The following is an 18,012-nucleotide window of genomic DNA, read 5'->3' as shown; positions in this document are numbered from 1 at the left end:
AGAAATGAGAAATAACAAGATTTCTTTTAGCATCAACTTAGACCAGTTACTTTCAAGAACACAAATACGGATGCTGGATGATGCATTACAAGCACACATGGGCTAAGAACTTCCCCCCTTTAAGTTAAAACCAACTCCAACTCCCAATTACTCTTTACTGAAGCAACAAATGATCCAAACCCCACCCCCTCCCTCAGTACTTTTCTCAGCACTGCCCCAAAGGGAGAAGAAAAGGCAAAATGATCAGACTTCTACACATTTTCCAAGCTTCTAACCATTCTCCAAGGTGTTAACATATAATGCTTCATATTCCAAAAAGTGCAGTAAGTGGAGGAAAGGAAATTCTAGGGTACTTCTGCCTCTTTCAATCTTTCACATACTAGACGAATTCGCCACTAAACGATTAACGGTGAGCAACAAACCCTTTTCCAAACACCCTTCTTCCTTAAATGATACTCTCAGCTCCTCAGAATCCCACATATGGTGAAATGTGAATGAAAACTACTGTCGGCATGTCTATGAGCCAACAACTGATCAATAAATAAAATCCTAAACAGTAAAATCAAATGAACACTTCCCTGATTACTCCATAGAAGCTGTTCAATCTCTGAGGGACATCCTTAAATGGGTTGCTGTGAAATATTAACTAGGAAGTGTAAAAAGAGAACAAGGTGAAGAAAGTCCTCCCAGTGTCATCTGGAATGGGGAAGAACATGCCACTTGAAGGTAAAATGGTTAAAAATAATTGCCCAAGTTGTAAAAAAAAAAAAAGTACCCATTTATAAACCTTGCTTTTAACCTGATGTTAAATAAGTTCAAGCACAGATGAAAACTGGCAATAAAAATAAATTCCAATTTGCCTGAGAAGAGACTGAAATTATGAGATACAAACTCTCCTGGATGCTACATGTTAAAAATCAAATTTAAACTTTATATAGTTCAGTAAGATAAAAAGTATATCTAAGCATCTGTTTTTCAGATCTTTCAACATAAAATGTAATAATTAACCTCTTGAATTGATTTTTTTTTTAAATCGTGAGATAAAAGAATCTACTCCACAGGACTCAGTAACAGGCCTTTAACACTTTAAAGCTAGTTTGTCTGATTGTTTCCACAGGTACTCTGACCAATCTAGTTTAACAGTTTAAAAATAGACAACATTGACATTTTAAGCCTAACTCATGAGAGGAAAAAGTGGCTTGCATTAATAATGGGCACTCAAGATGACTAATGAGCTACATTATTATACTGATTATCTGAGGTCAGTAAATGTTTTTTCTTTATCACTCTCTTTCCTGTGAACAGACCAAAAACAAAGCTTGTTGAGGCATCAGGCAACAAACCAATACCAGAGCAAGCAAGTCTGTGAGCAAGATAAGATACACAGAAACAGCAACAAAGCAGATCTCCAGGTTACTTAAAAATCTGCCCCAAGTATTATTTAGCCGCAACATGACAGAAATCTCCAATAATATAAAATTAAGAAAAATTCAGCTTATGGTAAAACAGCTGTTATTGGTACCTCCCCAAAGCAGCCAAGCCAGGGTGGCTTAAGAAAACACTTCATTTTCAAACATTACCTTAGTCAGCTAATAAGACCACACAGAATAAGAATACCCAACTAGCCATCTAAAAATATGATTTTAGCAGGAATTCATAAATTAGCCTTTGAGAGACTGATCATTTTTCAAAAAGTGGGGGGGAAGCCCCTACCAATCATTTAAAACAATCAGATTCAGCAAGTGAACAGAATATGGTTCAGAGAGGCCCAGGGTGGGGGGCCAGCACCAGGAGGGCAGTGGCGCAGCCAAAGGCAGGGAAATCAGTGCAGGGCCTGTCAGCCCCCAGAAGTGGCACCTCTGCTCAGTTTGGCCTTTGCCACTCTCAACAGATCCAGGTGCCACCATTCCCTTCATGCCCACCATCCCACAAGGCCTTCAGACCACATATGTGACGGACCACAACTTTGTCACACTTGCTACCGATGGTGTTTACTGCCAAGGAGCCCTACTTCTAGGGCAATCTTTGAGCAGTCACAGGGCAACCGGGACACTGGTGGTTCCGCTCACATCTCAAGTTTTGATCCTGAGGACTGTCCTCTGGAGAGTATCTAATAAGGTAACCAGGGGGAATCTGATAGATGGTGCTATGTCGATCTGGACTTTCTGAAAAGTCCCCAGCTCAGGGTTACCCTTAAGCTTCATTGATGGGTCCTCACTCATCACAGAAAGTGTGTCTTCGTGGATGTGGGTCCACTGGTACTGTTCAATACTGATGAGCTGTTTGATAGGGAAGAATATTCTACAGCCTCAGATTCCAGATGGCTAGATTACTTCTATTGGCGGTCTATGTGTCTTCCAACTGTCGCCTGAAATGCATAATCTCCTGTTGCAACATGCAACAGACTATAGCAGCTTTGTGAGGCCTATCAGGGCTTACTGAACAGTTTCTTCAGTAACTGATAAATTGCAGATATTAACAAACAGTTGGCATTTATCTAACTTGAGCAGTAGCCTACACCTACAATCTGCCTTCAAATGATTTGGCTCTAATGCAAAAGCAGGGCATTTGCGGGGAGGTCCACAAAGCACTGAATCTATAAATATACCCATCAGACTGAACTAATCTTTGAAGACGGTTCAGCCTCAGCCACTGAGGATCAGGATTCATTTCTTAATATCTGGTGGAAAATCCACAATGACAGCATGCTGCTTTTTATTGAAACTCTCCAAGGTGTGGAAGAACGTGAGGCATAAGAGTTTTTATTACCTCAGAGGCCTGGGGGAGCCATGTGAAAATGAACAGCATGTGTCAGCCAGCCTCTGCCTGCTCTGGGCCCTCCAAGATGAAAATGGTATTGGATGAAGCGCCACCTTCGCCCAAAGAAACCCACACAAAAGGTATGACAGGTTGTCCTGAAACTGAGACTTCTAATGGCGCGCTATATGATACTCAGTTTCAGCACTCTCTCCCAGACTCACAGCCTTCATAAAGATCCAAACCACACTGCAGCTAGTGGCTAAAAGCCCTTCTGAGGAAGTGTCAGGACTAAACCACAATGCCTTTTTGGAGGTTTTTTAATGATCCTGCTCCTCAGCACACTCGGGAGTTTGATCTGGCCATTTCAGTTTTGGAGATTTCCATTCAGGAAAAGGCCAAGGAACCAAGGCAAGAGAAGGAGAAAATGGGAAGAAGGAAGTATAGATTACATGGGGAAGTATACGATGCAGACAATCATGAGAAATTGGTAAAATGTCTGCAGTAATCTAGACAGTTGTTTTGTCTGTGTGTTATCAGAAAGCATATCATCACCCTGGCCTTGTTATGTAAAAGTCTCCTCTAGTCCTTTCAAAGGGTGAAGCCGTTAAAATAGCTGCCTCCATTTAAGGCTGACCAACTCAAGTCCCTGATAACAATAGTGAAGAAAATAAAAATCCAGTCTGAAGCATCCTGCTGTTTCAAGACACAAGTTCTAGCCTTTAACGAGGTCAGTACCTTTTTTAACCTTGTCAGCTAAGTGAGTGGGAATAAACTTCTAATAGGCCATTGATAATGATATCCAGTCTTGCTAGAAGGAGTTTTGAAATGCTGACATGTACAAACACTATGTATTTTACACATAGATCAAAATTTCAATGCAGTATTTTGAAAACTTCAGGGAATAAAAAGGCCCATTCCTTTACGGCTAAGTAAACTTTCTAACATCTCATTTAGATGTTTTTGAAGCATAGCTAAAAAATACCACTGCTGTTACACTCTAAGCTGTAAAATATAACAGTACTTCATGGTACCTTTGACAAAAAACCAATTTAAGAAATGCCAAAAATATTTAGTAACTGTTAGTGACCATATCAGCTATAATTAAAAGTTGAAATCACTGTATTATAGAGAAAATTTTAGTTTTTAAAAACTTCAAATGGTTTATTTGCCATACGCTTAGTATTAAAAAGCAAATGATTAATTACAGATAGATTCTGAAGATGCTGGGAAAGTACGTCTTAGAGTATTTCAATTAATTCAATATGTTTGCCTACATTTGAAATCACCCTGAAGCATTTCAGCTCTTGGGGCCAGGGAAATCTATTTGAACTTTAAATTGTTTCTTCTATAGTGGCATCCGCTTATGCAAGAAGTGGGTTATGGAAGGATGGTTTTTATTTACATTAGTCAATTACTGACATGCAATCTTTGCTGGCAATGCCCATATAACTCTTCCAGGCTATTTTTAAAAATATTCAGACATGGCCCTAAGTGGACTGAATGTGGAGGTGGTAACTGATTATCAGTGGAATACCATAAATATTGTTGCTGGGAAAAAAAATGCTAGTGCTCCAATGGTATGGTGTTGGACTATGAAAGTCTAAATCTAGTGAACTTGAGGGGGAATACTCAAAATGATGAGTAATTGAGTCTGTTTCAGCTTCTCTGCAGAAGAGAATTCATGTTCACAATGATTAACTGGCTTAAGGAACTCTGTTTTGCATATCATCACATTTGGATTAACACAATTAAAATTTTAAAGTGGGAGAAAAAAACACCTAAACACAAACACTGATATTTTGTTAGTCCTACCTCTGAATCTACTGACCTAGCCACAGAAAACTGAGAGTAATGTATTAACTAAAGCAGTGCCTAAATATAAAACAAAACAAAAAGTTTCCAAAACCCAACAATATTTGAGCAGAAATGAACTTGAGTTTGCTTACTATTTTCCAAACAAAAGACCATTTAGCCTAGATTCACAAGTATTTGACTGGAAATTGAAACTGTTCTCCATCCTCCAATAAAAATCCCTCAGTTATACAGAAGTGAGAAAACAGTAAGTTTCAAGAGGCTTAGGTGTTAAGAAGCTACAAAGTTTGTCTTTTTGGTAATCTCCTGTTTGAAAAAACAAAACACCTCATCTTCTTCCTTAACATGATGGTACTACTAACAACTCCATCATTGCTTCTAGACTACTGAAAGAGAGAAAAACACCACCTCTGGGATTTGAACCATTTGAAGAGAGAGAAAAAAGATGCTACAGTTAAATAGTCAAGGGCTGTATAAAGAAGCTCATATTTCTGGTTATCTGTCTGGATCTTTCATTTGAGACAAAACAAAAAACCTAGGAGCAAACACAGATTAAAAAAATGAATTAAACCAGGGGTTCTTACCCTTTTTCAGGTCACAGATTCCTACAGGAATCCAGTGAAATGTACAGGCATCTTCCGCCCAAAAATATTCATACAATATTTTGCATAAGACCAAGGGAATGGAGATCCCCTGAAACCTGGTTATAGACCCAAGTTTAAGAGCCACTGAATTAATAAGCCAAATCTGGTTTAGCCTGCCCTCGGCAGTAGTTTAAAACTCAGAGAATATCTGCCACTGGGGAAAAGGAGGGAAGGAAGGAAAAAATGCTGCAGTTAAACGGAGTCAGGGGCTGTACAAAGCAAGGCCACGAAGCAAGCCAGACAGTGCTCCCAATGTGTCCTTACCTGTCAAGGGCTGGCTGAGCTCCGCCTGCACTTTACCCTTCGCTGATCCTTCCAGAGGTAAACCTCTGTCCCCTTTGTAGAGTTTCGGTTTAAATGGAGAATCTTTCTCTTTACCTTTTGATCCTTTAGGCCGGCCTGCTTGCTTCTTCTTGGATTTGCCATCCCCCTTCACACCCAGTAGTGGATGGACTTCTGTAAATGGACAGATAGGCACAGAAAGAAATCCACACATCACCCCAACTGAGCATGTGCCATGCCACCTATCCATGAGCAAAGAATTCTGCTCTTGTATCTCAGGTCCACTAATACAAGAAGAAAAGTTTGTTTTGTTTATTAATTATAAACTATAGAAGAGTGGCCATTAAATGAGAAATAGCTCCTTGGCCACATGGCCTATGTGGTTCATACGAAGCCACAGCAGCTCTAAATGGAAAAGGTAGCTCAAAGACACACTGATCCTTTATCACACAAGCCACAACAGGAACGCACATGTGCACACTGGCATGTGAGAGCAGAAAGGGAATGGGCTTTGGTATGCGACAGACCAGGGTAAGAATCCAGACTCAACCATGTAATTAAAAAGGCTTCTAGAGTCAGACTGTAAAAGTAGGTAGGAAGAATTAAGGTTGTCCAAGTCTGACTAGTACTTTACTACCTAATAAGAATCTTGGGGGAGAGGTAGGGTATTTAAACAAACTGAGCTAGATGTCAGAAGACTTAAAGTATGTCATCTTAGGCAAAGTATTGAGGGCAGAATCTCCCCATTTTAAAAGAGAAGTGAAAGCAGATGAAAGTTGTGAAGCACTATAAAAAAGACTCATGGGAAAATTCCTTTAAGGGAAATCACCCAAACAGGAAATTACCAGATTGTGCTGGAGAGTGGTGTCTGTCAGGCGAGGGAGAGAAAATGTAGCTCTTACCATCATTTGGTACTCCTTGCAGTTCAATATTGGTTGTTTTGGGTTTCTTCTTAGGTGGCTGGGACCCATCTGTTGAAGACTGCCTCTTCTTCTCTGAACTAGCCCCTTCGTCCATCAAGGAGGTTTGAACTGCATCCGGTGGGGGGCCATAAGGATTTTCTTCTGGGTCTTCTACCTCAGGGGCAATGGGTAAATATAATAGAGCCTTTGAATCTTCCAGCTCTTCATCACTATTTGGAACAGGATCAGAAAAGGGATAGGAAAAAAGAGGAGAAAGTTGCTTAAACCATGAACCCTTCCTCTAGGGCAGAATCATCTAACCATAAGCAACAGGTATGGATCTAAAATTTCAAGAAAGCCAAAACAAATAAAAAGAAATCAGACAGGGGCTTCCCTGGTGGCACAGTGGTTAAGAATCCACCTACCAACGCAGGGGACACAGGTTCGAGCCCTGGTCCGGGAAGATCCCACATGCCGCACAGCAACTAAGCCCGTGCGCCACAACTACTGAGCCTGCGCTCTAGAGCCCGCGAGCCACAACTACTGAAGCCCATGCACCTAGAGCCCCGTGCTCCACAACAAGAGAAGCCACCGCAACGAGAAGCCCGCGCACCGCAACGAAGAGTAGCCCCCGCTCACCGCCACTAGAGAAAGCCCGCGCGCAGCAACGAAGACCCAACGCAGCCAAAAATAAATAAATTTTTAAAAAAGGAAATCAGACAACACGATTAATAAAATCAGTAGTAAAAATAAATGGCATAAACAAATTATTTCACTTTCTTAAGATTTTTCTATCAAGGGAGAAGGGAAGGGATTCCTTGCGCACCAAAGGAGTTATCTGAGGTCAAAGGCAGATGGGCCTGAAGGAAGAGCCGGGGAACTGAGCAGCACAACCAGAGACTGAGGAGGAGGAGCACCCCAGGCCCAGCCTTCAGCGGCAGCTCACCTGCTACAGAAGGCGGCAATAGGGTCCACACTGGTGACATCCACTTCCTCATCCTCTGCAGCATCAGCCCCTGCAGGACAAAAACACAGCAGAGGTGTGAGAAGAAGTAGAAAACTGCTTTTTACATATAGCTTATGGTTTTTATAAACTGAAATCCAGGAGAAACAAAGGAGGAAAACCAAACAGTTCGTTTTACTTAGTTGTTCTGCAAATATTTACTGAATTTCCACCACACGCTAGGCACTGGGAATAGAGCAATGCCCTAGAAAGTTGGGAACGGTTCTTCAATAAAAATTTTAGAAGTCTAATTGGGGAGACACATTCACACAGATAATTTCTGTTCCATACAGTAAGTGCTACAGTAAAGGTATGTGCAATGTGCCAAGGAGATGGGAAGGAGAAACAACTTCTGTGGAAGTTTGGGAAGGCTTCGTACAACACAGTCCAATAACACTAATACAATCCAGAATATACTGCGGCCCTGACGGTCTTCCTAAGACACAGGAGGCATGTAAGTTATCTAATATCACAAAAGTGAGGACCAGCACTTTCAAGCTGGAGAGAACTAATTTCAATCCCAATTCCCCAATTCCTGACACCATCAAGTGGCCCAGCAGTCACTGACCCGTGGCATTAATTACTCAAGCTGACAGTGCCAACTGGGCACATTAAGCATTCATACACACAAACCCCTGCCAGACGCAAAGCCCTGTGTTTAGACAATGATGGGGCTATAAAGTGAAATCTTTATTCTCAAGTAACTTCCCATCTAGAAGTTCAGAAGCCAAGAGATAAAAATAACAATGATCATGATCATAATCATAGTAGAAGAGAACGTCTGAATTCTCATTATGGCCTAGACACTATAGTGAGCCCTTTACATGAATTATCTCATTTATTCCCCACAACGCTAAAAGGCAGGTACTATTGTTAACCTTATTTTACAGAAAAGGAAGTTTAGGTTTAAAGAATAAGTATTCTGCCCAAGGCAGTCTGACTCCAGAGCCCATGCTCTTTACCTTCATCTTACTGACAAAGGAGTGAAAATACCCAAACAGCAGCTGAGCACCCAGCGTGTGTGGGTGGCTTTGTTAGGTGCCCCATGCAAATCCTCATTTAATCATCTGAAATTAGTCAGGAAATACAAAGTGAGATGTTAAGAGAGCTGCTTGAGCCCTAGTAATGCCCATGTAAGCCCTGAGTCAATGCCTTACAAATAAATATTCTAAGAACACTGTCAAAACTGTGTAAACTTAGGAAAAAAAATTAGACTAAGTGCTGAAGTGAATTTTCAACACAAATTAAGAATGAGTACTGAGTAAAACAATCATTTTTCCTTTGGGAAATACTACGTGCAATTGAGAAATATTACCTGTCTGTTCAGGCTCACTCTTATCTTCATCTTCAATATCAAACTCTGATTCCCTTTCTTCATATTCTACATTTTCATCCAATTCTTTGAAGTCTGGCGCAAATGCACTCCAATTTTCCTATGCCACAAACAAAACATACTACTTAACTGTATGAGAAAGCAGCGGTCTGTAACCTAGACATTAATGATATAAATAAAAGGATTGACCATGAATAAGACTCAAAATTCTGAGATCAAATTTGGCAGATAATAAAAATTAGGTATCTACAGTTTTATTACCTTAAGGCATTTCCTATCTTGAACATTCCATGTTATTAACTGTAGTTCTTTCATAAGTAACTGCCTTCTTTAATCTTATTAAGATGTAATTCTGAGGTAAAGTGTTAAGTTTTCTTATGAGCACACTGATTACAAATATAATTAAAGGTGTTCAAAATAAAACCAAGATGTAAAACAGAAGCTAACTGAGCTGAAAATAAGAAAAGCACAAGAAAACTCTACCTCAGATGAGCAACAGAAAAATGTACCAGGAAGTACACTAGATTTTCTCCCTGAAAACAGAGCTGGTAAATTGATTTTGGACCAAGACCTTACCATTAAAATAAAGCAAAACTAGATGCACTGAACTATTCAATTAGAAGAATCATATGGAAAAGAAAGTATATAAGGTAATTTTGGGCTTACTATTTGTAAAGTTCTTTGATAAAAGGAAAGGGTATCTAGCTAGCTTCAAAGCAGTTAAACCAGAAAAATACTTACTACTTGATTTTGTGCCCAGATAGATACCACTCCACTAGAAATGGATGCTATGATGGGTCGAACAGGATGCCACTAAATTTTAATGAAGCAAAGAAAAATCAATTCTAAGAATGAATCCAAGATTTTCTGTATTACATAAGTAACAACAGCAACCTCTCATCCTACTCACAGCTACATCCAAGAGGAGTTCTCCTCTTGTCCCATGGAGAATCTTCACAAGGTTGCCAATACTCTTCTCCCAGATGTACAGGGCATGCTGCCGGGCTGACCCTGCCACTATGTATTCCCCATCGCCAGAGAAACAACATTTCTTCCATGGGGTCCTAAAGGACAAAGAAAGTACCCAAATAGAACCGGAACCTGACCCCAGGCCATGAATTAGCACATATTCTTCTAGGTTGTGATACATACCTATTCACCAAGTCCTGCAATTTCTGCATAGGTTCAGGCTCTCCATCTCTTCCACAGGTTAAGATTTCTCTACCATCATAAACTCTGATTATTCGATCTGCTGTGTTAATTAAAAAGCAACTACAGAAAGGACAAAAAAATATCAACACCAGAGGTCAGAATCTGTTCCTGTTAACATTTTCCATGGCTATCAGTTACTTAGAACAGTACCATAAGACAACTAGCAAATCAAGGAGAGACTGAGTGAAAATCTAAGTAATAGACTAGACTACTTATGTATCTACTTGTCACCTTCCAAGCCAAAATATAACGTGGAGTGAGAAAACGCTTTACTTCCCTTCCTGTGTAATCCCTAAACCCTAGATGCACAAACTAATCAGCAGTATTTGACTAAAATCCAAAACCTCTAAATTGAAACCCGTTTCCTGAATTCACAGGCTTACAGTTAAATATATATAAATACTTCATTCCTCTGGCCTGCTTTATATACAATATATTCTTAATGAGTTAATAAACTAAATACATCATTCTGGATTGCCCAATTTTTTACTGTGATAACACTGAGTGTTGGAAACCTGTCTAAAATACAAATTATTTTACCACCTTCTTACAGACCTCACTAACTGTCTCTTGCTTCAAGAGAATTTGAACATGAATGTCCTCTAAGTATGTATGGTGGTTCCCATACAAAATAGGATGACTGTTACTTCTCTTACTGACAACCTATTTTCTTCTTGTTTCTGTTGATACATAAATCTACTTCTAGCTGGGTAATCAAACTTATAAGAAAAACATCTGAAATTAAAAGGGTAAATAAATAGGTTTTATGTAAGTAAAGTGCATATTCAGTTACTATGTGAATTTGTGATATCAATTCTGATTATAATATACCAGCTCATCTTTACCCAGTGCTTACCATATGCCAGGCATTTTGGTTCTATGCACAGACCACTCAGACATCTTTTCTGTAAAGGAACTGCCTGTTAACCTCCCGATAAGATGTGACTGCTGGCTCAAAGCAGTAAATCTTATAAACTTAAGAACCAGAGAGTGACAGTTTCTATAATTATTTTTTAAGTAAACTTAAAAGAAAATTAAGTATAATATACACACAAACTGTGAATCTCAATGTATTTTTGCATTCTACTCACTTTTAAAACTGTCTCTAAAAAGACAGGTCTCACTTACCTGCCCTTCCGAGCAAACTCTATTGACTTAATGGCTGTGGTATTGCTTGTTCCAGTTGTTACTCTGAAGGAAGCAACAAGATCCTGAGAATCTGTTTTTAGGACCAAAATCTAAAGTTTTAAAGAGAAAAATAATAAGTATTCTGATAACTTACAGTAATTAGATTTGGCTTCTGTTTCTAAAACTGGGCAAAGACTGGGTGAAAATATTAATACAAATATCTCTATTCCCATGTATTCAACTTGATGAACTGCTATTGCCTTTTACCTCTTCAATTAAAGGACACTGTCTTAATCTATTGTTAAAAGATAATGTTTAACATTATCCAGAGTCAAAAAGTAGAAGAACCCAAGTATCCATCAACAGATAAACAAAATGTGACACATACATACAATGGAATATTATTCAGACTTGAAAAGAAAGGAAATCCTGACACATGCTACAACATGAATGAATCTTAAGGACATTATGCTAAGTGAAGTCAGCCCGTCACAAAACAACCAAATACTGGATGAGTCCACTTATACAGGTACTAGAATAGCCAAATTCATAAAGATAGAAAGTAGAATGATGGTTTCCAAGGGGTGAAAGGGAGTAGGAAATAGCAAGTTATTATTTAATAAGTACAAGGTGAGTGCAAGATGAAAAGAGCTCTGGAGATAAACGATGGTGATGACTGCACGACAATGTGAACGTACTTTACACCACTGAACTGTACACTTAAGAATGGTTAAGACGGTAAATTTCGTTAACTGCATTTTACCACAATTAAAAAAAAAATCTGCCACTCTCTAAAGCAGCCATGAAACTGTACTAGCCCATACGTCCCGGTCAAAAAAAAAAAAATCAAAGTGCACTGGAACTCAAACTCTAATAAGCTTGAAAAGGACCCTAAAGCTCACCTAATCCAACTTCTTACTACACAAAACTATAGATTAAGGTAGCCTAAATTATACAATATTTGCAGACCAAGATATCAGACATTTTATCAGCAGTATTCCATTGATGATATGATTTTTAAATTTTATAATTTAGTAATGGCCTTTCATTACTAGCATCCAGTAAAGGCCCCCCATCCTTCTCTAGGTCAAATAACCTCTGACTGCTCTAAATCCAAAGAACAGAAATTATTAAGGCACGAGAGGAAAATAGGCTATATTTACCACAGGCAGGAGGCATGCTTAGTCAAGGGATAAAAGAAATTTCAAAGAAAGAACAAGCAAACATGAAATGAGCCAATGCACAGGATGACTGATGCATACTTCACCAGCTTCTAAGCTTCTACGCTTACCTTGCCTTTTGCATTTCCTGTATAGATATATTCTCCTCGCCTATCAAAAGATGCAACCACGTTCAAATCGGAGTCATCGTCTACGGGCAGAACAACATGTTTGGAATCTGAAAGGGTCAACATGACAGGAGCAGATTTCATGGGACACACGAGAACCTTGTTCCTGTTTAAAAATATGAATAGTACATTGGCTGTTGCTATGATATCAGAATGCTGACTCTCTTCTCTTTTCTGTAATTCCTATCTACTACCTCATCAACTCTCCCAGCCCAAGCATATTTAAAATAGTGAAAAAGCCTAAACTCTAAATTCCTAAGAATAGGGAAATGACTGAGTAAAGTTATGAGATCTTACCTTGACAAGATAAAATGTAATTATTAAAAATAAATATGAAGATGTAGCAAACTGGTAAAATATGTATGAAATAAAGTGAAAGGCAAAATACCAATTAAAACTATGTAAAAATACATATCTGTGTACATCTAATAGACAAATGCTTTGTGAGCTAGTAAGTGCTTTGTGAGTTATGAAGCACTATACAATAAGCTTTATACTTAAAGAGAACTTGACTAAAAGAAAACCTAGAGAAATGAAAGTAGTTATATCTCAGTAATAGAATGATGGGTAACTCTTTTTCTTAAATATAGTTTTCATAATGAACTGTTTCCCCTACTAAAGAAACTCAAATTGGAGGAAAACCCCAGGTAAAGAACAGTTATTATACTTATTTATAACTTTGCCCATTTCTGAAGTCTTAATTAATATAGGCCAGTTTTTAATTATATACTACAACAGTCTCTTTAAAATCTGTTCACTAGATCCAGATAATCTGGAAAGATTATTTTATATAGAAGAGGTTTGAAGAGATGTGGGCTTTTGCATCCTAAAACCTTAAACTGAAATTGTCATGAGCCTGGAGATAGAATTAGACCCACCCCAGGAGAGAATAGCACAGATTAAACATACTGATCTCGCGGATGATACTGGACTTTTAAGATGGGTGAAGGGAATCGAAACCTCTGGTCGCAGTCGCCTGAAAGGACATCCCACTGTGACACTATGTTATCAGTGGAAGCACTCACGAGCTTATGACCATCTCGACTCCAGCTGAGAAGGAAAAAGGGTAACTTAGCACACATTCTAAGTTAAAGTATATCATATCACCCTTATAGATAAAAAAGCATGAGTCACACTTATTGCCCTAACTGCATGGGTCACCAATGTTTCTTCTTCTTTATTTTTTAAACATATACTCAAATCCACAACAAGCTTTCCTAACTAAGCAATAAAAAAGAAGGTTTTCATGACATCTTCACATCTAGTCATAGAAGGTCTGAACAGTTCAAGATAACAGTACAAGTGGCTCCGTGAAAAAAGGGAGACTCAAACATTTTAAAAAAGTATAAAATCAGCTGGCCCTTAAGTGTTGATTTAATAAAAAACAGGTTTTCTTCCCCTTGGGGGGAGGGGGAGGAGTAGTTGAGCTTTCTGAAGTTGTCCCAGAAGTAGCACTATCACAGTATAAATGAACCAGTACAGATAGGTATCTGTTATTTAAAATAATTAAGAAAAGAATTAAGGAAGGAATTAATTCCTCCTGCTAAGTACAGTTAAACATCCTGAACATTATATAGAAAACAAACATAAAAAGGTAAAGAGAAGACAGACCGTCTAGGGACTACAGGATATGAGAAACGACACAGCAGTGAGGTCCTTAGATTTTCTTTTTGCCTCATATATCCTGGACCGGGTGACGGAGATGCCAACAACCCATTAGCATCAATAGGCACACACACAAAAAGTCTCCAGAAGAGCCAAAGGACTAGGAAAGGACAATCAACAGATACTAACACACAGATGACACAGGTGTTAGTACTATCCGACAAGGATTTCAATGCAGCCATCATTAAAATGTTTCAACAAGCAATTACAAACATGCTTGAAACAAATGGAAAAAAAAAGTCTCAGCAAAGAAATAGAAATATAGAGAAAAAAACCAAATGGGAATTTTAGAACTGAAAATTATAAAAACTGAAATAAAAAACTCGAAAGATGGGTTCAGCAGCCAATGGAAAAGAGGAAGACAGAATAAAAAATTCCCAATCTGAATAGGAGAAAAAATGGAATGAAAAAAATGAACAGAGCCTCAGGGACCTGTGGGACTATAACAAAAGATCTAATATCTAATATCCATGGCATCAGAGTCCTGGAAGGAGAGAAGAAAGAGAGTAAGGTTTAAAAGTATTTGAAGAAATAATGGTTGAGAGAGGATAAGGGAATATATGTATACATATAGCTGATTCACTTTGTTGTACAGCAGAAACGAACACAATATTGTAAAGCAATTATACTCCAATAAACATGAAAAAAAATAATGGTTGAAAATTTCCCAAATTTGGCAAAAGATATAAAACACACAGCCTCAAGAAGCTAAGCAAACTTCAAACAGGATGAGCTCAAAGAAATCCACTCCAAGACACAAACTTCTGAAAACTAAAGACAAAGAAAAAAATCTTGAAAGCAGAAAGAGGAATGACAGGTTACCTACGGGGAACAACAATTCACATGACAGCAGATTTCACATCAGAAACCATGAAGGTCCAAAGAAAGTGACAGTTTTTCAAGTACTGGAGGAAAAGAACTGTCATCCCCAATTCTACATCCAGAGAGACTAACTTTCAAGAACAAAGGGGTAATCAAGGCATTTGTCACCAGCAGATCTACCCTAAAAGAAAGGCTCAAAGAAGTTCTCTAAGCAGAAAGGAAACAATAAAAGAAGGAATCTTAGAACATCTGGAAGAAAGAATAATGAAAAGGGTTTTAAAAAATTAAATACTTTTTTCTAGAGTTTTGATGTTTGAAGCCAAAATTATAACTTACATAGGTATCAATATACATAAAGGAAATGTTTAAGACAATTATACTATAAACAAGGGAGGGTAAAGGGATGTAAAGGGAAGGTTTCTATACTTCTCTTAAACTAGTAAAATGTCAACACCAGTAGACTATGATAGGTTATGTATATACCATGTAATACCTAGCAATCATTAAAAAGCTATACAAAGAAATACACTAAAAAATACTACAGGGGCTTCCCTGGTAGAGCAGTGGTTGAGATCTCGCCTGCCAATGCAGGCGACGTAGGTTCGAGCCCTGGTCTGGGAAGATCCCACATGCCATGGAGCAGCTGGGCCCGTGCGCCACAACTACTGAGCCTGTGCTCTGGAGCCCTCGAGCCACAACTACTGAGCCTGCATGCTACAACTACTGAAGCCCGCGCACCTAGAGCCCGTGCTCCGCAACGAAGAGTAGCCCTCACTCGTCGCAAATCGAGAAAGCCTGCGAGCAGCAACAAAGACCCAGTGCAGCCAAAAATAAATAAATTTTTTTAAAAAAGAATAAAAAATACCACAGATAAATCAAAATGGAATTCTAAAAATAGTTCAAGTAACCCACAGGAAGGCAAAAGAGAAAACAGAGAAATGAAAAACAGAAGAGACAAACAGAAAAAGAAACCCAAAATCAGTCTTTATTCAAATTTTGCAATGAGGAGTTGCTGCTGAGGAACTCAGAGGATGCAACACAGTTCCATAGTTAAGAACAGAGCCTCAGGTCAGATTTATGCTCAAGCCTAGACATTACAACCTTCTAGCTGTGTGGTCTTGGGCAAGTTATACAGCCTCTCTGAGCTTCAATTTTCTCACTTATAACATGGAAATAATAATAGTATCTACCTGCAGACTCTTGAGAGACTTAATATTAATACATATAAAACTCAGTACAATACAGTAAGTGCTCAAAAACCATTAATTATATTAGAGACAAGATAAATGTATTCCCAGACTTGTAACTCACAGCACAGGAAGGCAGGAGTAAACTGAGGAAGTGAATGTGGAGGGACTAAGCTCAAGTCTGCATACAAAGGACTCAGGTGCCTCTCTCCCACAACCTCTACAACACTCCCAGTCAATTAGAAGATCCTTCTGGAGAATGTGAACCTAAAAAAGAAGATGCCTACAGATACTGTAACTTGAGGGTTGATAACAAAAAAGCCAATGGTCCACCCAATTTCAGTAGATGATGGGAGGGTAAAAGGGTGAGATAAAGCTCACATATACTGTAATAAAAAGTCATGGATAAGTTCTTGAAATTAAACTAAGAAGAAGTAATATGCATAAATACTTTAGAAATATGAAGACAAATATCAAGAGAAACAAACCAAAAGAATGGAAGTACACTGGGAATGGACATTATTGGAATATTGGGAATGGGAAGAAACAAGGGACAGCTTCTGCTGCTGTTCCCCTAAGCATTTTAGCACAATTTGACTATAAAACAGAATGTTAGCCATATTTCCATTTTTCCTTTAAACCCTCTGCATTTTAATAACTTTTTCTTTCATAGCAGGCTTGTATTTCTGTTATAATAGAGGGAAATCTATTTTTAGAAATTAAATTATAATCAGAGGTGAAACTAAGAGGGGTTTTCCCATTAAAACTAACAATATATTCTTCAATTCCAAATTCCATAAATTCAAGAATTAGGGATTCTCATACATCCTCACATCTGACAATACTGTTTCTTTCCAAAAAACAGACAGGTCTTTACTAAGCCTAATATCTTAGAGTCTTAAACATCATTTCGTTCTACCTATGGCCCCTATCCAGTGATTGAATATCTTCTGTAGCATCCCTATGAAGAGACAGCAAGCCGAAGCAGGGCCAGTCCCACTGGTAAGTTCTTTCGTGGGCAGTCCATCCCATCCATAGGCACCTTTGATTGGGAGCTCATCTCTCTTCTAAGGTAACATTTGTTTCCCTATAAATCCCATTCACTACCTACTAGTCCTGCTTCTTCTCCTTAGGTCAATTTTTCTGTCTTGCACATGTCAGTTCTTTAATAGCTGAAGACAGCTATCATGCCTACCCAAAACTTATCTTTGGTGAAATTTTCTTAGTCCCTAACATGTTCAAATATTACACAACAATTAAAATAATACATAAAGTTATATACTAAATGAGGATGAATCAAAGAAAAATGCAAAATGCATATAACTACTCTTCATAACTCTCATGTATACTTATATATACCAAAAATTAGGGAACAGTTAAATAATTATGATGCATACATACTAAGCAATACTATATATATGTATACACACACACATATATCAACACAGAAAAACATCCACTATATACTAAGTGGAAGAGCAAGTTAAAAAACAAAATGTATAGTATGTCTCCCTTTTTAAAAAAACATACACATGTATATGTGTATGTGTATTTTTATACATGCTGAGGTAGACAGATATATCTTACAGATGAAAGATATATTCCATATACTCTAATACTACTTACCTTAAGGAGTAGACAGCTTTCGTTTTTTCCTCTATATATTCATATATTGTTTGAATGTTTTAAAGTTCTTAATAATCAAGTTTTGTGATAAAAAGATTTAAAATGTTGGGGGGAGAGGGGGAAAATTTCTCATTGTTCAAACCCTTTGAGCTAGCAGTAACATACTTTTGGAAGTCTACACTAATGAAAAAACATAGATCAAACGCCTATTGGGCATGTTCACTAAGATATCCCCACCCATCAACAAGTACCTGAATGCCTACTACATACCAGCTACAGTAAAATGGC

General features: G+C 38.1%; 1 protein-coding gene and 1 pseudogene across 2 annotated transcripts in view; one reads left to right on the top strand and one right to left on the bottom strand.

Annotated features, from left to right (window-relative positions):
* Nucleotides 1–18,012, bottom strand: part of RBBP5 (RB binding protein 5, histone lysine methyltransferase complex subunit) — a 41,434-nt gene that overhangs the window by 2,069 nt on the left and 21,353 nt on the right. The window contains exons 4-13 of one of the 2 annotated variants that reach the window (XM_060091056.1): nt 13,334–13,474; nt 12,368–12,530; nt 11,077–11,186; nt 9,889–10,008; nt 9,647–9,800; nt 9,478–9,549; nt 8,719–8,836; nt 7,347–7,416; nt 6,401–6,630; nt 5,481–5,672 (exon numbers count right to left, since the gene is read on the bottom strand). In XM_060091056.1, coding sequence (XP_059947039.1) covers nt 5,481–5,672; nt 6,401–6,630; nt 7,347–7,416; nt 8,719–8,836; nt 9,478–9,549; nt 9,647–9,800; nt 9,889–10,008; nt 11,077–11,186; nt 12,368–12,530; nt 13,334–13,474 — 1,370 coding nt within the window. The remainder of the gene's footprint in view (nt 1–5,480; nt 5,673–6,400; nt 6,631–7,346; nt 7,417–8,718; nt 8,837–9,477; nt 9,550–9,646; nt 9,801–9,888; nt 10,009–11,076; nt 11,187–12,367; nt 12,531–13,333; nt 13,475–18,012) is intronic. The other variant, XM_060091057.1, reaches the window with a different exon arrangement.
* LOC132483906 (glycogenin-2-like) lies at nt 1,915–2,756 on the top strand (annotated as a pseudogene).

This window comes from Mesoplodon densirostris, chromosome 2 (assembly GCF_025265405.1).
Source record: "Mesoplodon densirostris isolate mMesDen1 chromosome 2, mMesDen1 primary haplotype, whole genome shotgun sequence".
Lineage (NCBI taxonomy): Eukaryota > Metazoa > Chordata > Mammalia > Artiodactyla > Ziphiidae > Mesoplodon > Mesoplodon densirostris.
The sequence above is the reverse complement of the archived record's forward strand: the minus strand, read 5'-3'. Positions and strand labels throughout refer to the sequence as shown.